Here is a 20,708-nt window from a genome sequence, read left to right as displayed (position 1 = left end):
AATAAAAAGCAGAAAACCTAACTAATATAAGAGATTCTAATATAAAACATGAAACTGTCAGTAAGAATGAAAGATTTTGGGTTAAATCAGACAAGCAGTCTTTATATTAATTCTTATTTTATAGACAGATGGAATTCTACAAAAAGTACTGATCTTGGGTTCAAACTTGTATAATAGGGTTTGGATACATTGATCCAGAAGGATGGACATATTATAGAAGCCTACTGTTTATAAATATAAAATTTCCTGGGCTGTAATCTATAGTAAATTGGATTAAAAACCCAGCAGCCATAAAAAACAGGGGTGGTGCACTGCATGAGTCAGAAAGAGTCCCGTAACTCCATGATGGGAATGGGTACTCAACTGGCAGCTTTGATTATACTATAGTAGAAAGACTAGTAGTATAGTCGGGATGACACTTGACCAATGGTGCGTGACCCCCCTTAACCCTCATACATCAACCTACTATGCCTCTTTCTACTATCATCAAAGCAAGTCCAATATCAGAGAAGGGGGACTATGGTATAAAATATTTGGAAATGGAAAAGGGAGAAAAGACCTCCAGGATGAGGATGGAGATGGGTATGAAAGGAGATGAGCTGAGACAAGCCACAAGGAAGAGCTAGATTCTCCCCCCCCCCCTTAACTTTGCTTACTGAGCCCTGTGGTGGATTATTTACCACTAAGGTGTTATAGGTTTTTCTAGAAGTATGTCTTAATGTCAACTCTGATTACTCCAAAAAATAGTTAAGTTTAATTTTCACAATTATAAGAACAAACAGAACAATTTTTCTCCCGTCAAACATACGAAGGAACGCTCTATTAATTTTAATTATAAACCCCGTTACCATGTTTGAATTTCATGCATGTCCCCCTACAACTTTAAGCAGTAGTTAAATATGCCAAGGCTTAACTCACCTTTGATTCGACATTGCTTCCGCCGTCTTTGACGTTATCCTGCGGCGGCTTCTTACCCTTTGGTTTGGGTTTAATCGATTTATTTACACTATTAGTAGCCGCGGTTTCATTCGCGTTATTCTTCTCTTGCGTAGGCATATTTTACAGATTATAATAAATAAATCACAACGATCATCCAGTTTACAAACTGATCAATGAAAGCGGCCATCTTGGAACTACCAACCTGTCAGCAGTGTTGCCAATCTACGAGAGACAAAAATAAATAAGAAAATAATTTTAAAATGAGCCGTAAAATAATGTATTTTGTGAAAATACATTGCTAAATAAAATTTTAATAATTTTCAATTTGATTTTAAAGCTCAATCTATCCATAATTAAGCGTAATTGGCAAAAATAAGATACGAGTAGTTCAACCACTCTCCCACAGATGGGGAAACACTTCAGGAAAATGAGAAAGAAACAAAACAAGACGGGTAAGCCATTACATAATTTGCCCGCCAAATTGCTATAAATAAATTATCATAAATGAAAGTTTTGCTACGTTGAAACAATAAGAAATTAAACAAGAAACTTTCGGGTTTACAATCTACTTTTAAATTTCAAAGATAATCAGGCTTTGTCAAACGTTTTAAGCAGTTTCGAGATAAAAGTTAACCCGTTTTCCTTTGAAGTATTTCCCACGTGACTCAAATACTGGCGAAGTTTCAAAGAAAATTCGATTTTACAGAGAAAAGTGCCTTTTAAAACTGGCCAAGCTCCTCCGATAATTCATTAAAATTAGTGAAGGAAGTCTTCTGGGCGCTCAATTATTCCTTAGATTCTGTCTCCCAAGAGATCTTTCCCATAAGATCTTTCGTCTGTCTCTGAGGATCAGCTTCGGAGAGTATTTAATTCAGGGAACAACTTAAACGTCCCCATAAAGGTTCTTCAAATTTTATAAAACATAAATGCGGCACTTTGGAAAAGTTTTCCTTTCGAGGACGTGCATGTGGGGATTCGAACCAGATTTAAAACGCCAGCTATACATATTACATTCTCCGTTGAAACCCTCGGTGGAACTGGAACGAAATGGGCTGGTACCTAAAAACGCAACTCTCTCTCCTTAAGATTTTCTTTCCCTCTTCATTCATATTATATTTCCGTAGAGAATATATAAAAGCGGAGGAGTAAAAAGCCTTTTCCATAAAAATAGCGCTGGGTGGGGGGAGGGGGATCACCAAATCGCATTTCCCAAGTTGAAATCTTGAATTTCAAACCACATTCTTATAATCCCCAAAAGACCCGGGATAGAGAGAGAGATGAGAGAGCGTTAGAGATATAAAAAAAACCTCGGATATCGTCTAAAGTAGCGGGTATACTATAAAACTCTAATAGAAATGGTATTTTTGACCGCATATACTAGCGCAAAAATTGTAAAAGCGAAGAAAGGGTACTGCATAATCCATTTCATTCCGAATTTTCAACACGTGCAAGGCGGAACTACTATTATCTCTTCAGATTTGATATTCAACTTAAAGAAGTGCTTAAATTTGGGAATATTGCATTCTGAGGATGGGTTGGATTGCAAAAAAAGAAGGGAGAGCGAATTGATATCGAGATTTCCTTTTTTTTTTTTTGTTGCAAAGAGCATTCGCTTCTTATTTCTTTCTCTAGGCCTATAGCCGGAATTCTTAACCATCACCCTCTTGAAATTTCAAAACCGCGGTTCGCTTTAAAAGAATGGTGGAATAAAACGCGGGGAAAGAGAGCTTTTACAAGAAAAACCCTCAAGGGGAAAATGGAGAAATGGTTTTAAATTATTCCCTTACTAGTAAAAAAGGCTAGGATGGTTATATCTTTTTTTTTTTTTTTTTTTCAAAGTAGTTTTTTTTTCTTGTAAAGATTTTGAGAGGTATACCTAAGTACAAACGCGTATTTGAGACTATTTTTTGGTGTAGAGTTCGAATCCCACTTGCGGGAATACTTTTCAGATTGTATTTTAGGCATACTAATAATTTAAAGTGATTTTCTAAACCGCAAAAATCATTAACTTCATTAATTAGTTGCGGCCTAAAGCTTCTAACCTTTGGGGGTTTAAACTTTGTAAATATTGATAAAGCTATGGTTGACTAGAAAAAATACGACTGACGAAATTATAATGTTCTTTAAGATGATATTGTTTCGAGAACATGTTCACGTTCTTGCTAAGCCTAATGTATTTTCAAGTGTATAAAAAAGGTCCAGAAGAAGATGAAAAGATAAAGACGTCGCCTGTCATTTGGGAGAAAACGAATAATATAGCCTAAAACTTTTTAGACGTTTATGGTGTCTCTCAACAACAGTTTTCTTTTAGAGGGTGGAATGAAAAAGATAGGGATGAAGTCAAAAGCTATTTCTGCTCCGCCGCGATGTACAAAGGAAAGGAAGAGAAATCGCCGAGCGCGGGAGGAGAAATGCTTGGCGGGTGGATGTGGATCAAGAGCAAGGATTTCGGTACCAAACTATAGACCAAGGAAGGCTGAGGATGGTTTAGGATCGGGGAAAGCTAGCTAGCACAAAGACTCGGTGGAAACATAAAAAACATTTCAAAACCCCGCGAAGGGAACCCACTGGGTATAAGGGTTTAGGTTCGCTTCATTGTGTCCATTTTCAACGCGGGTTTCTCTTCCCCTCCGTGCCCCTAGAGTACCCCCTCCTAACCAAAAAACCCCTGGCCATGGAGGAAACTGTTGAGCTAGTAAAGCGTGCCAGGCTGCGTTAGGAAACTGGTACAACCGGCGTCCCTACCCTTAAATGGAATGGAACCAGTCTATTTTGCCCATATCATTCAGTTTACCATTCAGTCTACCTCCCCTCTGTCGTTCGCAACCTCACTTTAACGCGTTTTCGAGCTCGTGGCCACGCAACTCGTCGACCAACGTACAAATTTACCTCGGGTAGGATCGACAGATTGGAGACCGAAAAAATGCAATTTCGTAAACCAGCAACGTCATAACCATTAGGGCTTACGGGTTTGGGGGTAATACCGACGAGAAAAAAGGAGGAGAGGGAAACTACAGGGTAGATTATTGATCCACGCTATTACGTGAAAGTTTAAATGGTGGAACGGAAGCTATTAGGACGCTTTATTTTTTTACAAACAGAAACATTAACTCGTGGAAGAGAAAATAAAGGTTTAAAACTTGAGATTACGAGGAAACTGGAGGCAATTGTTTTTGAAGGGTTGTCAAAGACAGAAACTCGGAGAAAAACAAAGGGAGCTTGATTGGGGATAAGGATTGCGAGCCTAGAGTGCCCGCTCTCCATTCACCAGGAGCGCGAATCGTCGAATGAAGGTTTCTCCGCACGACACGGAACGAAAAAGTCTCTCTCTCTTTCCTACTGACTCTTTTTCCTCTCGGAGGAGTTAGAGCGAAGCAGCGCACGCCGTTTTCCCTCCTCCCTCTCTCTCGTTTTCACTCTCTCTCTGGTCTGGAGCAGGCACGCAATTGGCTCGGCGGAGGAATACACGCGGGGTGGCGTTGAGCGGGGCTTCACTCGCGGAGCAGACGAAGCGTGGTCAGCCGCGACTCGGAGAACTCATCTAAGCGCGTCCCATACTGCTGGCTCGGTTGGCGCGGGGTCGGACGTGGTTTTTGCGGCACTCCACCACAAAAGCCAACGGGTCTCTGTCCCCCTCTTTCTCTCTCCGAATCCGAGTTTTTCCTCCCCCTCACGAGCCTCTCTGTTTCTCCTCTCAAGTCAGTCAGTCTCAAGCAACCAGGACAACCAGTCAATTGTCAGAAACCTCTTCGATACTCGAGAGAAACGGTGTCCAAACAAATTCATTATCAAATGTGCCGTTGTCCGCTTTTCAAAATTAAACGAGAGATTGTTTATTTTGTTTGAACGCGTCACGGAGAAACTTCAAGCAAACGGGTTTGTGAAACAATTAAAACGGCTTCGGTTAGAATCAAAAACCAAAATTATTCCCCAAAACCTTCACGGACTCAAAAGTGACCGTCGTAATGCCGTCGTAGCGCGTACTCTTTCGCCAGAAGTCATCGAGACCTCGATGCATTTACCTTCGGACAGTTCGGGGTCCTTCGCCGACCCCGGAAACACGATGACATCGTCCAGTAGTAACGGTAACTCGAATTCGGCTAGTTCGACTCCAGCGGCGGGTTCGACTCCGGAACTGGTCATTCCGGGAGAAAGGACGCTGACCGAAGTGTTAAGCGAACATCCTGGCGAGTTGATGAGGACGGGGAGCCCCAATTTAGTTTGTTCGGTTTTACCCTCTCATTGGAGGTCCAACAAGACTTTGCCCATGGCTTTCAAAGTGGTGTCCCTCGGGGACGTCAGCGACGGCACCATTGTTTCCATCCGAGCGGGTAATGACGAGAACTATTGCGCCGAACTAAGAAACGCCACTGCAGTCATGAAGAACCAAGTAGCCAAGTTTAACGACCTCAGATTCGTTGGACGCAGCGGAAGAGGTAATAGACCACACATGGTTTTAATTTTCCTTCTATTTTCACAATGAATTAATTTCAAGACATAAATAACGTAAGTTCTTAACACGTGCCAATATTTATGACGCAATTTTAATATGGTCAGGGGCCTACGTCATTGAACCTAACTGTCTCACCCCTTGAATTCATATTTGAATAACCTCAGGAAACCCAGAAATTGAAATAACTCTAACCACCTACCTATATGGTTCGATAATAAAAGGTTTCGAACATAAAAATACAGCTTTTGAAATAGTACATGGCAAGGGTTGGGTTATAAATATCAATATTCCTTAAAATGCAAAGTCATGGTCAGATATAACACGAAAAACCTTTCAAGAAATCCACTTCAAAAGCGTCAGACCGACCCATCATAAAACCATATTTCATGTAAAAGCAGAAAGAAACTGCATTCATTCCAGCGAACAAAAACCCATTAAAATACGTAGGGTGAAACATGTTTTAAAAGGCGCTAAGTGGCCATTTCGCCCCGGGAACTTCCACAATAATACGCATTCGAATATTTGTCGCGGTCCCGCTAAAATGGTCAGTTTTCCTTAGCTTTCTTTTCAAATATCTAAAAAGAAGCCGCCTTTTTTGGTTTTAGTCCGGTAATTATTCGAAACCGCGCCTGTTGGAAGGTCTAAAAGAGAAACTTCAGCATGTTCTCGCCGTTTAAAAGGCGTTTTCCCCTGGCAGATGATACGAGAAAGTCGAGCTGGCGGTGGCCACATACAGAATCCAAGTCATATACTAAACTATAAATAGCCCTAGCTTCCATAAAGCAACGTTTATGACAGTTGGAACGGAGAGAAGGCAAAAGGAGTCAGGCACTGAAAACGCAGAGGTCCATGCCACCGTATAACTGTCCCAGAATGTATTCATTTTTCTCAAGAATATTTGAAACGATAGTTTAAAGAATTATACGTTAATTGCAACAACCTTAATATTTGTCTGATACAATCTGATATAATTAAAGCAAAAAAAATGTCAGTTGAATTGAAAGTTACGTGTAGTCTGAAGGTGCCTTAATATAACCACGTTTGTAATTAAAAATGCAGCTCACTATTCATATGAGAGTGGCGTAAATTCATTCTATATGGCTTTTTGACTCTTTTTGCTTGGTTTTGGAGTATGAAAACCCAAAAGCCGGGCTAAAATAGAGGAAGATAGAAAGAGGAGGACATCGCTATTAAAGTCCGTCGCGCGAGCGGTTGGTTGTCAGCCGCAAAACTCGTAATTTACGACTTTTTGGTCAAAAGCGGTCATCTCTCTCTGAAAGATTTCTATCTTTATTCTTGCGGAGAAGAAATATGTCTTTTTCCACTTCCTTTATATTACGGGGGCAAAACGCGATGGCAATATTGCCTTCTTGCATTTATGATGAACGCTCCGCTTGCTGAAAAACATTCGTACATGACTATATTCCCTTTTTATTTCCCCAGTTATACGGGGTAGGGAGCGAAATGTATGGAAAACAAGCTTTTAAGAATATTTATTGACGGTCAAATATGATAGCGGGGTCAAGATGACAAAAGAAGCTTTTAAAATTCGGTTTCTGTTTTTTTTTTAAGTTTTATAACTCTAAGAAAATGCCTCAAAAATGTATCCCTTTTTAAATTAAATAGGGTATATACAGGGTGTTTGTGAAAGGTCCATCAATAATGAAAGGGCGTATTTATTGGGCCATTTTGAGTCGAAAATGTTCTATGACATTTTTCCGTTCGGGCCACTGTTTTCAAGTTATGATTGGAGTAATTTACGGATGACCCCTTAAATTTAATTAAGAAATTGAAAGACAGCGCTAATTTAATGAAGGGGTCATCCCTAAAATATTCAAATCATAACTCGAAAACCGTGGCTCGGACGGCAAAATGTCATAGAACATTTTCGACTCAAAATGGCCCAATAAATACGCCCTTTCATTATTGATGGACTTTTCACAAACACCCTGTATATTTAAAACCTTGAATAAGTTACCAAATTATTCGGAAAATATTCAACATAAAATAAACTTTAAGATTAAGCGAAAAATCAAATCGTTCTTAGTATTATTTCTGTCCCAATCTCAAAATGAAAAACTTTGCGTTGCTCCAAGGTACTGAAAGACTATGGTACAACACAAATTACTCCAAAGAACCTAAACCACGCACCTTATGGCGTGAATTTCACAAGGGACTATAAATATATTCATACACACCTATCACACCGATTATTTGAGGTTAAACATGCAGTATACTCATCCACCCCAATTTCCCTAGCCCATTTTACGAACTACTTTTGAACATACAGTCTTTGAGAAAAATAAAGAAAGGATTTATATTAGTAAATGACTATACGAGAATGATAATTGAGTGGCTTGGAAGATAATGACGAAGATGGCATGCACCTCGTGGTGGTGGTAGAATACGAGAGAGGGAGAGAGAGAAGGAGAAAAGGAAGAACAAAGTATACCCGAGCCAGCTCCAGCTTCGAGATATAGATGGCTGAATGATTGGTTCTCCTTAATGCGCGGGAAGGGAACTATTATAGCGAAGCCCTGGCGCGTGTACCTCATTTACTCCAAGATAGGCTTCGTATACCACCGCGCCAACACTCTAGACGCGCACCTATCACCTACAAAGACAGTCTACATACCTTAATGGGCCACAGCACGCTTGCCAAAATATACCCGTATTAAAATCCTGAAAATCCAAAATCTGACGTACCCCATTCGACTCCTTCGATTTAAATCGGAATCAGTGTACATTGTTATTAAAATTTAATTTCTGCTTTGGTAAAATAAGCGCCTAGCAAACAGTCGCGACAAATACGTACATAATACTGTTATTTTCTATTTCGCCTTTGATAATACATTGTTAACTGTATTTATAACACGATAGCTTTAAATCTTAATGTTTCGTTGGTTTTCTTTCAGAGACCCTTCAATCCTTTTTAATATTTAAATAAATTAAGAGTTATTGATCCGTTTTTGACGAGGCTTAACTAAGGGGTAAGGACTTAAGTAAGGAGAGTCCGGGAAGCTTGATTTTAATATAGCCTAAGTGGGTATACGAGGAGGCGCCCGCGTGCTCCGTAATCAGTAACGATGGCGCGACTCGAGCAAGAACAGCCATTTGGAAGGGACAGAGGAGAGGAGGAGAGGAGGGAAGGTACTAAACAGCTCAACCACATTCATTAATCTAATTAATATCTTAATAAAACAAAACACTATTTCCACCTCGATCGAGTGAATAATTAAAGCCGACCCTGTTACGCGCTCGGAGCCCCTTTTCTCTCGGCTTTTCCCAATCTTCCTGCATGGGCCTTCTCTCTCTCGCTCTCTCTCTCTCCTTGGTTGCCTGATTTAGCTTTAACATACACTCCTTTGGGGGAAAACCACCACGATTTTGGTTAGGATTTTTCGACGGAACAAACCGAGCGATAGAGTTTCTGGTTTCAACTAATTTCAGTAAAATAACAAGAGGCAGGCCTACGTTCATCCTAATTATCAGTAGCAACGTTGTTATTCTAAATACCGAGGAGCTGTCTTATAAAATTTTAACGCAGACGAAAATCATTTAAGCATTTTAGGCATTCCCTAAACACCATTTGTAATAAATAACACGAGTAAAGAAGCTAAATGGATAATAATAACCTTAATTCACCTCCTTATTTTAATACTCCTTGTCAGTGATCACAGGGACACCGTCACAACTGGAATCTTCCGGTTGTGTCTTCTTACTTCGTTCTTTCTCCTTCTCCAAGAGAGAGAGAGAGAAAGAAGAGAGGGAAAAGAGGAAGGGATGTAGAGAGAGAGAGAGAGAGAGAGACAGAGAAAGAAGGGGAGAGATCAAAAAAGACAAGGTGATTAATCGTGGTCGCGAATTACATTTTCCGGTCAACTTGGTAGACGTCGAAGGGAACCATTTTCGCCCGTTCTCTCTATATACTCCTATTACTTCCCCGCTCATTGGCTAGAGTTTTCTATCCAGGAATAAAGTGAAATAAAAAAGAAATAGGTTCACGGTCCGAGTCACTCGGAAACTTTAATCCGTCGGTTTCTAAAGACCTTTCCCCTCCCCACGTTCCGTTCTTGGCAATCCATAACAATAAAGGGAGGGAGGCAGAATCTATATAGCGAACTTCCGTTTTAATAAATATACACTAGTACCCTTAATCGTAAATTTAAACAAATTTATATATATATATATATATTGTAGTAATAACCGAGTCTCTTATTCAAAATGACTTCTTCCCTCTGGCATATTTGAAATGCAAAGAACATCGCCATCGCGTTAAATTCCTTATCATAATAAAGCAAAGTGGCAACGTCATGCACTGTAGAGATATTATCAATACAAGTACACTGTCTACACACACACACACACCGGTTTTTATTTGAAGAAAATTCGGATTGGAAAGAATAAGTAGCAGCAGGCGCTGGAGATGGAAGGAATCCAGCAACCAGTATCGGTCACACAGGATGAGGTCAATGCGGTTTTGGTTTCTTTTGACGTCGTCGGGGAAACGCGGGCCAAGAGAGAGAGAGAGAGAGACAGACGACTTTTCTAAGAGGGGGGAATTGTAGCGAATGTACCAGAGATTTTTTTTAATCCTACATCGGAGTTGTTTTGACGGCTTCGACGTCGTCCGAAACTTTTTCCGCCTGACCAATTCCTTCTGGACTAAGCAGACCTTACGTACCGTTACGTAATGCCTCGTGCCATCCGCAAATCTCTTCTTCTCTTATTAATCTGACATATAGTTACAACCAGCTTCCGTATAAACCAAGGCCTAATACTTCGGGAAAGAAAGAAAGACAAAAAATTTACTCCGGGGGTTCAGTAATTACTATAAAATCTGACATGTACTAATCCTTATCAAAGATTTGATGTTATGGGAGGAATTTGGTATTTTACCGTGACGCGGGAAGTAGATTAATTGGAAGCTATAATTGGGGAATTTTTCATAGCGTGTCTCAGAAAATCATTGTAATTTCCGACTTAGTCTGACGTAAAATGCTAAGCCTAAATATTATTCTTACTTAATTTATTTTCAGGAAAAAGCTTTACTTTAACAATTACGATCAGTACCTGTCCGCCGCAAATGGCCACGTATAACAAGGCGATTAAAGTGACCGTAGACGGACCAAGAGAACCCAGAAGTAAAACCAGTAAGTTTTTACTTACATTCTCTCCTCTCACCTAATTGTTGTTTTTAATTATCTTATTTTTTTGTACCCCAAAATTAAAGAAATAATTCTTTATTTCAAAAAATACCGTTCGTATACCTTACAAATACACATTCCTCGGAATCCATACGCTACACAAAAACAAAATCATCAATATTAAATGGAAAATTCTTACACATTTCTCCTTAAAACACTGTGATTTAGCCCAATATAAACTATATAAACATATTGTTTCCCTAGTTTTAGTCTATAATTTGGGATTGTATTTTATTCGGCATGGTTATAGTAAGAACTATATTGGATAATTGCATATACCGCAGAAATTCCCCCTTTAATATTTCTTTTAGAGAAAAAACAAGTTAAAACCATTCAATTTGATTGAATATCTTTAATTATAGTCGCTAAAGGTAAAAACGGATGATAATTTGGGGGTTTTTAGACCCATATTTAGCGGAAACTTGCTAGAATTTTTACCCCGCACCCATTAGAGAGTATATAACTTAACCTATCCCATTTAAAACAACCCAACTCTATCCCTGAATCGCTTAGTATCTATCGTCTGTTCGCGTTTCATCAGTGAATGACTCATAATAGATGCGAAGCTACTAAAACGTCTGGAGCTTTAACAGTCACACCATTAACCGTCTAGGCGCGAACATACTTCACCGGATTAAACCTCGAGGCGTTGGTCTTAAAAATAAGCCCATCGTATTGTTTCCAAAACTTGATAATTTAACAAATTCGGGGATCGACTTCTTTTTAATCGTGTTATCGATTCAAGGTGCGGCCGGAATCGAACCCATATAGCCATGGCACGTTTCTTAGCTTAAAGACTGTAAAAAGGGGTGTTACTCCGGTGCGCTCTTCTAGAATCACCCTCCCTTAGATATAAGAAAGGAGAAGTAAAGAAAGAGCTATTCCGCGGGCCATTTCAGGGGTTCGTATTTTGACCGGAAAATTGTGATAAATGAGGCCAAAAGACGGGGTGTGGGCCACCGGGGTCTAGACCGCGCGCGTTCCAATTTCTTTATTTTATTTTTTTTTTATTTTTTCTTTTTGGGCCAAATTCGAAAGAAAATGCCGAAAATATATGTATAAACATTTCTGCGCATCCCCAAGCACCTTTGAAGGGGCCCGATAAAGGGGGCATGTTTTGGGACTTCTCCTCGGACCGTATTGTATATATATTCAGTTGGGCCGTCCATGATAAACATAATATTATGGGTTTTCTAAGAAAATATGGCCTTAGGCACGCGTAATGAGAGCCTTGGGTCGCGAGATGGTACGAACCTACACGAGATTCCTTTTAGCAAAAGTAGTAGATATTTTTATATTATTATATATCTTTGTTTACCTTATATGTATAATTTAAAGTTTAAATGAAGTATAGATTTTATTTTGAAGGCATGCACCATTCATTGCTGGTTCAGTTTATAAAAAATAAATAGATAAAGAAGTATTTCTTAAGGTGTATGAAGGCGCAAACTATTTTAAAATTGAATTTTCTTCCAAAACTCTACGGGCCGTCATTGTGCACCAACATTCCTTCATCTTCGAGGAAGTTTCCCGTAATTTAATAAATATATAAGATCCAATAAAAGATGGCGATCTTGGACAACGCTGGTCAGTCAGTTTAAGCTTGGACATACTAGCTCTTACCTTCCTCCAACCCTCAGATATATCCCATAAAGGTATATAATGCTTGAGCTAGTCTACAACTACACAGGTATAAAGATCGGTGCCAGTATACCCAACCAACTTAACAGTTCGTCTTGAGACTCGGACCTTATATCCCTCGTAATAACAAGTCCCCCCCCTCCCACACGCAACCCAGGCTCCTGAAACCTAGTACACACAAACTCAAGGCTGTAATGTAAGAGGGTGTCCACAAGTCTCTTCATCTCAATCGTAAAATTCAGTTAGGGTTTTAGCTTTTAGTTCATAGAGTAACACGACGTCAGGGGAGAAGGTTGGTTGATGGAAAAATGACCGGACTCTGATGTACTAGCCCTAGAGTGGCGCCCTCGGTAGGCCAGATGGTGAGTCGATCAATGACCTTGTTTATCGGCTTCTGACCATTGCTCGACGAGGGTCATGCTTATATTGGCCGACTTTATAAGACGCGCAATCGGAAGATGCAGTTCGTTCGTTCGTCCGTCCATCGATATAATCTTATATAGTCGTCAGAATGTAACAAATTCCTCCATGAATATTGAAAATTGCTTCTAAAAAGACGACGCGTCAGGCTATTCTTACGCATTCGCCATACAACTCTATAAAGTAGCAATATTCAAGAGATAGTTAAAAATGTTCATGATAGTAATGCAGCTACTCGGGTCTATGGTAGCTCCGCCCAGGATCTTTATAGGGTCAGGAATTTTATATCCTGGGGTTATAAGGACAAGGGAGAAAAGGTGAGGGAATATTTCCTGGCTGGTAATGGACGCTTAGGTAACGCCTTTTAACTTAAGGTTAACTTTTAAGGTTCGCGGCAACTGCATATGCCATAAATGATTTTTACTACATATCAAGTAAAACACGCCTTCGGAAGCTTGATATACCTTGACGCATCGACTTTATTATCCCCACGCAGGTATAATAAATTACGCTTTTTTATTGAAAAAAAACAAAAAATATTACGCTCCTGGAACACTAATTATAGACATATCGAAAGCGAGTCGAAGAGCGCGCGCTTGTAAACAACAATAGATAGCATGATAAAAGCTTGGGCCCCAGGCGTTGAAATTAATTCAGAACTAAAGACTTTATAAGACTTAAACTGTAACACTTGAATACTTTTTATTTTGCCGATTAAAATAATTAATGCGCAGTCTGTTATTTTATTAGGTCACTAGGATCGAGGGTTAGATATAACTCGCATTTAATTAGTTTCCCACCGCTTTCTGATCCCCATATATGACTCATAAAAGAAAATAAAATTAATAGATAATTTTCAGGGTATTAAGGCAATCGGATGCAGCTATAGCTAAATATATCCTAAGCCTTGGGCTTTGATATAAATATCACTATAGTTGATGGTACGTAGCAAGGTGCTCGACTGCCTTTAAGGATATCGAATTTCCAATAATAACAAAAGCGACCCCTATATCGTCTAGACCTTTTAGACCTTTGCATATGAAATACATACAAACTCTCATTCCGTATTAGGGTATTGTTTGGTTTAATCCTTTTTGTCGGTTCCTTTTCTTTTCATCAACAAGGGCGCGAATTTACATTTACACTTTGACTGCGTCCCTTTTTAATAAGCCGGCTTAATTCAACCCCCCCCCCTTCCACCGGGAGGGGACATATTCACACTTATTACACTCACTATGTCATCACTATAAAAGGGTATACGAAAAGGTTAAAAGAAAATAATACACATTATAAAAGAAATATCCATTTTTTAAAAAAACCGGAAATTATGCGTTTTCGCCGCAGTGTGCCGCGAGTTTCACCCGTTTCCGCTTCCCATGAACGCAGGGCAGCAACAGCAACTGAGGGCCTTCGCGTCGGCGTTCGGACACCAACGACCCCCTTTCTTAGACCCGCTACGGGAATGGGAACACCTAAGAAGGAAAACGGCCGAACAGTGGGCCCTGGAACTTCCGTGTCGGAGAATGGGCACCAGGCCTCCTGGATCTCCACCGGGTAAGTCACGTTTCCTTCTTAACTATTTTACAATTTTCTTTTCCAATCACATCACGATATTTAGAATTTTGAATGAATTACCACCTAAATTCCTATTGAGCTATCTCAGTTGTGACGTCAATGTTTAGGTAAAACGTCAGGGCTTAGCTTGGCAGTGGGTGGTCATGTTTGGTACCGCTTTGGTTCTATGGGCAAATAGAATGGGTGACGTCACACTAAGGCTTCTGAGATACCTCTATAGAAAATATCCTAGATTTTGTCCTCTTTTTTCCTTTACATAACACCGGTACTTGGGGTTAGAACACGTTTAAAGGCGGTGTAATATTACTGTTGTAACTTATAAATTATTATGATGTTAATTTGCCATTAAATTAACCTCTAAAATGTATAGATTTAAAGCTCCATGTCCTTAACTAACCGATTAAGAATGTCCACGAATCCCTTCATTAGAATTACCATAATTTAAGAGTATCTTGAATTCCTTAGATAGGAAATGTGTAGAGTGGTATCAAAGTCGTCTCAAAAAGGTATATATATAGAAGAAAGAATCCGACCTTGCCCCGCCCTCTGGAAATTGGATAGTGAGAAAGATATCCGTTTCCCTTAATTTGGCTCGATCCCATCCCTTTTTTGCGTATTAGCCGCATTATAGGCGCAGCTTTAAATCTTTTCTCGAGCTAGAAAAGAAAAGGAGAAAAAGATGATGAAAAAAAGTCGTCTTTTTTAAATGAGGATGAAGAAGCTGAAGAGAGGAGATGGAAAAGGGGGAAGAGGAGAAATACACGTCTTCGGTTGATAATACGGGAATGATCCGAGCGAAATTATCGGAGGGTTTCTACCCATCTACTTCCTCTCTCCCTCTCTCTCTCCCCTACCTTCTCTAGCTACTACGTAGGTTCCCGAGTTGACGCTAATACCGCTTGGGAAAAAAACTCTCATTAGTTCCACCTCTTTCCTCATCCCAAGCAATGGATTGAGGATGGAATAGAAGAGAAAGAGAGAGAGAGAGAGAGAGAGAGAGAGAGAGAGAGAGAGAGAGAGAGAGAGAGAGAGAGAGAGAGAGAGAGAGAGAGAGAGAGCGAGTGAAGATGAAAAAAAAAAGAAGAGAGAGATTCTTCTCGGCTTGCGAAGTACACGCGATTATCTTATTGGTTAAAGGAACACAGGGGCCAGCGCGTGCCACATATCCCCTCATATCGAAGAAGTACCTTACCTTACCCCTTTACTTTACCCCAAAGAGAAGAGGTATTACCGAATTAAAGTAGTATATGCAAGAATGTAGACAACCCTCTCACGAATATTGAATATTGTATTACTTCAGCTTGCGTAATGATCCGGGTTCCAAGAAGGCATACGTTATTAACTGCCGCCATTTTTGGTTACCTCTTACACCAATTAAATAATCAGGCTTATATTGAATAAATTCATGCGCTAAAGGCAAAGAGAGTATAGTTCTTTAATGTTTCGAAGGCGATGGGGGTATAATACCTTTGGAACTCAACGGTAATAGAGTCTCAAATGTCTCGGAATTGGCTTGAAAAACCCGGATTCTTTTTTTTTCTTTCCTCTCCTATACATTTTCCAATCCTTTCTAGAATTTATACCTATTTAAGCTTCACCTGAAATTCCTATGAGAATTAAAGCTTGATTAGATTTCTAACACTTTCACGATACGAGCTACTTTTAAAAGTATTACTACATCACCGGAGAGGTATTGACTTTTGTGTAAGGTATATTTTGAAAATGCTTAGAAAAAAAGAGGAAAATTCCAAAACTTGATCCCATTTGTTGATCAGTTACCTAAGATTTTAGAAAAGAAATCTCCCTCCAGACTCAGAAGATTAAGAAAATTTGGAAATCTCACGAGAAATCTGTACATTTTCTCAAATTCTCCTTGAACTTAAGGTGGTGATTTCTTAAAGCTTCTTTAAGATTAGCTCAAGTTTTGAAGTATTGTCAAAAGAACGGGGATTATTTTCACTCGGCTTTTAAAGTATACGGTAGCATTCTTATTATTAAGGGACCTCCTCCTACCCTAACCAAAAATGAGAGGGCCAAAAGGAAAAAAGAAGGTTTTTAAAACGGATCTTTGGAGTAAAGTAGCAAAGATGGAGAAAGAGAGAGGAAAAAAGAAAATCTTTCTGAAATGAAAAATCTAAAAGGGAGTAAGAGCTTGGTCACAGAGTGCGGGTTACCCGATGGTTAATAACTTTTGAGAAAAACCGGGTTTCCTCGCTCCGGGTTCCTATAGGAAAGAGAACCAGGGAAACCGAAAAAAAAGTCACCATTTGAGATCATTTATCAAACGGGCTAATAAAGAACCAGTCTCTAGGTTTTTCGGTTGGGGTTTCCTTTTTCTTTTTTTTAGTCGCTTGATTTTGCTTCAAAAAGTTACTGGTGCGGTAGACGAATATAAGTTTAGCCAGCCACACTAGCGCGGTTTTCAAACTCCCGCGGATCCACACTGGCAAATTGCTTTGTCAATAAATTCGGGGGGACCAAAAAAACGTAACCCGTCGACGTTTTCTTGAGTAATAAGGGAAAATTCTCTCTCTGGAACAGTGCAAGTACAGTTTTTTTTTTATTTTTCCGAGAAATTTCTTTTTCAACATCATTCATTCACACACTCGTATAGTCTGTTGAGACGAATGGATATCATCAAACCATCAATGTACATACATGCAGTGGTTGTAAAGAGTTATAATGGTTAACCAAAAATATTTTAATTACCTTAGAATTGCTAAAGTTCTTTATAATTAAATCGATAATTTTTATGACTTATAATTAAACCCGATAGTTTTGGATAATAGGAAGGAGGCTCGAGGCCTACTTTTATAATTTTGAAAAGAAGGACTAGCTCGATACATTTGCAGCAATTTATTTCTTAATAGCGCTTAAAAAGACGCGGAGAAATTTGCCTACCCTCTTACCTTAAAAGGCTGCTTTGCAACAGCGAAACCTTTAAAAAAACTAAAAGTAAACCTCAGAAACGATTTAGAGAGAACTTGCAGTTGCTAAGTTTCCTAGTTCATATATAGGATAAAACTTTTTTTTTTTGGAAGTGTACACCGTATAGTCTACCTCCATACTCCCTCTTTCGAAGACCGTATTACGTAGTGTACCTTTTTAAGCGTAGAAAAGAAGGGGGGCTACAGCTATACTAATACAAACCGCGTAAAAAGGTTTTCCTTGTACCTATTTTCCATATTATAGCTTCATATCCTCTCTCTCGCTCTCCGTCTGTTATATATTCCTTTCTGGGAAAAGGCTCTTATATTCCGAGGTTATAAGAAAAGCGACCAAAAAATCCGTTCCTAACATTACCGCGTTGGGAAAGAGTACCGGGGATTTTGGGCTCTGGAAAACATGGATTTTGGTTTCGCTTAAAATTTTCTCTTTCTCCCATTCTCTCTCTCTCTCTCTCTCTCTCGCACACACACGTGTCAACTTATACTCCCCCTTTAACTTCATCTCTTCTCTCAATTTCCAGTTTTACCAGAAACAGATTAAGCAGCTGTTATGATACGATTTCCTATAAACTTGGAGGAACAAATGTAAAAATTGCATTCCCGTATCTAGATAAGAAAAATTAACTGCCTACGTTAACGTTTGCTCAAAACCAATTGGTTCTCTTAACTAAGGTCAAAGGGTATATAACTTCGTTATTAATGTTGTTCTGGTCTTCTCACGTTTCTGGGGTCGAAATGAAAAGAGGGAAATATTTTATATTCAAAACAAACGCTGAGGTTTCACGCAAACTTTGGATTAGGTGAATATGTACTACTATAATGTAGTACGTAATAGCACGAGTATAAAGGGTTTTCCCCCTTACCTTTCGTTTTATTCGGTCCCTTGACCTTAAAAAAAACAAAAACAAAATGATCCACAAGTGGGGAAAAAAGGGGCTTATTATTAGGCCTATTTCTGATCTATTTTTGTATGAGTATTGAAATATCATTGATGATCCGTGTCTTTTCTTATATTTGAAAAACAGATCCAGCTATAGCATTGGGCGCGGCGGAACACTGGTCTCACTACGGAGCCCATTACCCGGCTTATCTAGCTGGAGCGGGAACGGCTTTGCCCCCGGCGTCGGGCTTCTCCGCAGCATCAGTGGCGGCGGCAGCGGCCGCGGCTGCCGCTGCAGTCCACTATCCGGCGGCGGCCGCTCTTGAAACTGCTGCTGGTTCGGTAGGAACTCCAACAACAGTGACAGCGCCTTTGTCAGTAGGAACAACGCACGAACCCGTTTGTCCCACTTCGTCCGTGCCTATAGCCGGAGGTACTTGACCATTCTGTTTAATTAATATTAACTAAGGAATAAAACTCAATTAAGCCGACCAAGTGAAATATGTATTTTGGTGCAAAATCCACGCTTAAATTTTAAAATTTACTTATTTACAGGTATTCCGGATCGTGCCAGCAACGGTCCCGTGCCAATCTCGGATCCAACAACTTCGCCCCTCTCTCTTAAAAACGCTCCGACGGCACCTTCTTCGATCGTGTCGCGTTTAGCCGCGGACTCGTTGTCCGATCGCATCTCCGAACTTCGTCAAGGATTGTCCGGTTTGGCCAACACGACGTACGGTCCTCAACCTCCCCCTTCAACCACAGTTTCCCTGTTAACCAATGGCGCGCCTTACTACGGCCTCCTATCGACTCACGGTTATTGCGGAACGGGAACGGTTAACGGAAGTCCCAACGGAACACCTGCGGGAATGTACTTGAGTCCACCCGTTGTCCCTCCCAGTCTCTTGTACCCTCAACTGTACGCGACGGTGACCCAGTCTCAACTACACCCTTCGATACACATGTTGGGCGCAGAGTTACGCCAAAACCTTCACGACGCTTCGAACAGTAATAGTCCGACTTTGAGGGCTTCGTCCGCTTCACCACCACCTACGCGGGGTAGTAACGCGGACAGTGACGTGGCCATGACGTCCGACAGCGAGGAATCGCCAAAGAGAACGGTCATCGCGCCCGAACCGCCGAGTTTCAACGGGGGAAACAGTAATAGTAGTCACGGAAGCGGCGTCAGTGCGGAAGTGACCACAACCACAACGTCTAACCGATCGAACACCAACGGTCGATCAAGTGCCGGTACGAACGGACACGGTGACTCCGCGTTATGGCGCCCTTATTAACCCTGGTGTTAACGTAAACCCGTATACGTCTAACGTAAGAAACTAATATATTGTAAAAGGGTCAGCACCTCATACCGGGAAATTGGCCTAAATTATAAAGATAAAAGAGTGGCTATTTATTTTCTACGAGGTCAATTACCGAAGTGCCCCAGCAGTCGCGAACTATATATTCAAGAGAAAACAGAACTTTATGAATAAACATTAAACCCCCGAAGAAAGTACGCTAAATATAGGCCTAAATCGGATTTTAAACATTCGATAAAAAATGTATATAAATAAATAAACGTATATTGCTCAAAAAGAAAAATATAATATTAGTAACTATGATTTGGCCCCATCACACCTCCAATTTATACCGTATAAACCAAACCTTGTCTAACAAATTGAAAATAATATTTTGAGGAAAATTACCAGATACTAGTTTTCCCAGTCGGTGCTTAATTACTTATGAATGATAATGTCGTAATAAAGACGGTTGTCTAATTTAAAAAAATTCAGTTCACCCTAGTTCGAACTTAAACATATGAAAGTTGCAACGAAATATCATTTTTGCATAAATCTTCATTCCACTTGTTTTAATTAAATTGAAATTAATTTCTTCTTCAACCCCTTCGCGGAGGTACATTAAAATTATAAATTAATAAAATAAGCTTATCTTATCTAACCTCGTAAACATCCTCCTAAATTCCCCAGCATTACGTTCATAAGTTCATGGTAACAATAAAATAAATGCAATTTTGGTCAAAAAATGTCTTAATGATCATTCCTCTCTCTTTCTCTCTCTCTCTCTCTGTATGACGACGTTAAGAATAATTACTAAATTCGATCAAGGAGAAACCGAAAATGGTCTTAGAAGTGAAAGACAGTAACAAATGAGTCGAAACTAAGCCAGGGGCCAACCAAACGCGGCCTAAACCAAAAAAAGAAGGTTGAAAAAATAGAAATAATGACTGGGGTAACGTTATTGTTGGCGAAAACAACGAAATCTACGATATTTTCCTCGGCAATGGCTTTCCCGATTCATTTCGCGTTCAAGCTAAGGAAGAAAAGCTTGCCCACCATACTCTCTTTCGCCCACCCAACCCCGTTGGTCGTACACTCGGACGGTAATGGCTGTTTTTCGCTAAGAAGCAGTCGAGGGCAGGATAGGGAATGGCAGATGGAGGGAAAGTAGAAATAGAATGAAGCCAAGGCGCCTGCCCACCCTTCTCGTCTTTTCCTCCTATCAGTGGAGGTTGGAGGAGCAAGTCGGGCAGGGGTTCGGGGTCGTCAAGAGACAACCGAACAAAAAAGAGAGAGAGCTATATAGGAGACTGGAAATGACCCCGACTCTTTTTGGTTCTAGATGCG

The 20,708-nt window shown here is 40.0% G+C and overlaps 2 protein-coding genes across 4 annotated transcripts in view; one reads left to right on the top strand and one right to left on the bottom strand.

Annotated features, from left to right (window-relative positions):
* Window positions 1-20,708, bottom strand: part of LOC149661780 (transcription initiation protein SPT3 homolog) — a 35,945-nt gene that overhangs the window by 15,061 nt on the left and 176 nt on the right. For both annotated transcript variants that reach the window (XR_016369039.1, XM_089843736.1), the window contains exon 2: window positions 919-1,161. Coding sequence is in view for 1 of the 2 variants with exons in the window: in XM_089843736.1 (XP_089699862.1) it covers window positions 919-1,056 (138 nt within the window). In the remaining variant the exon portion in view is untranslated. The remainder of the gene's footprint in view (window positions 1-918; window positions 1,162-20,708) is intronic.
* LOC149661781 (uncharacterized) lies at window positions 4,113-20,107 on the top strand. 2 transcript variants are annotated; one of them, XM_089843716.1, is made up of 5 exons: window positions 4,113-5,375; window positions 10,432-10,545; window positions 14,005-14,214; window positions 18,209-18,496; window positions 18,619-20,107. In XM_089843716.1, exons 1-5 carry the CDS (start codon window positions 4,952-4,954, stop codon window positions 19,356-19,358), a joined length of 1,776 nt encoding a protein of 591 aa, XP_089699842.1. In that variant the 5' UTR covers window positions 4,113-4,951; the 3' UTR covers window positions 19,359-20,107. The 2 variants fall into 2 exon arrangements, with proteins under 2 accessions (XP_089699842.1, XP_089699841.1); XM_089843715.1 differs by having other exon boundaries at window positions 4,353-5,375; window positions 14,047-14,214.

This window comes from Phalangium opilio, unplaced genomic scaffold, assembly GCF_054372755.1.
Source record: "Phalangium opilio isolate 3A_F unplaced genomic scaffold, DU_Popi_V2 ptg000070l_1, whole genome shotgun sequence".
NCBI classification, from domain to species: domain Eukaryota; kingdom Metazoa; phylum Arthropoda; class Arachnida; order Opiliones; family Phalangiidae; genus Phalangium; species Phalangium opilio.
Note: the sequence above shows the minus strand (reverse complement) of the source record. Positions and strands in the feature narration are given on the sequence as shown.

Coding starts and splice junctions, on each gene's coding strand:
- LOC149661781 (XM_089843716.1), top strand. CDS start 4,952: ATGCATTTACCTTCGGACAGTTCGGGGTCCTTCGCCGACCCCGGAAAC. Junction 10,546..14,004: donor AGAACCCAGAAGTAAAACCA/GTAAGTTTTTAC, acceptor TTTTCGCCGCAG/TGTGCCGCGAGTTTCACCCG. Junction 18,497..18,618: donor GTCCGTGCCTATAGCCGGAG/GTACTTGACCAT, acceptor ACTTATTTACAG/GTATTCCGGATCGTGCCAGC.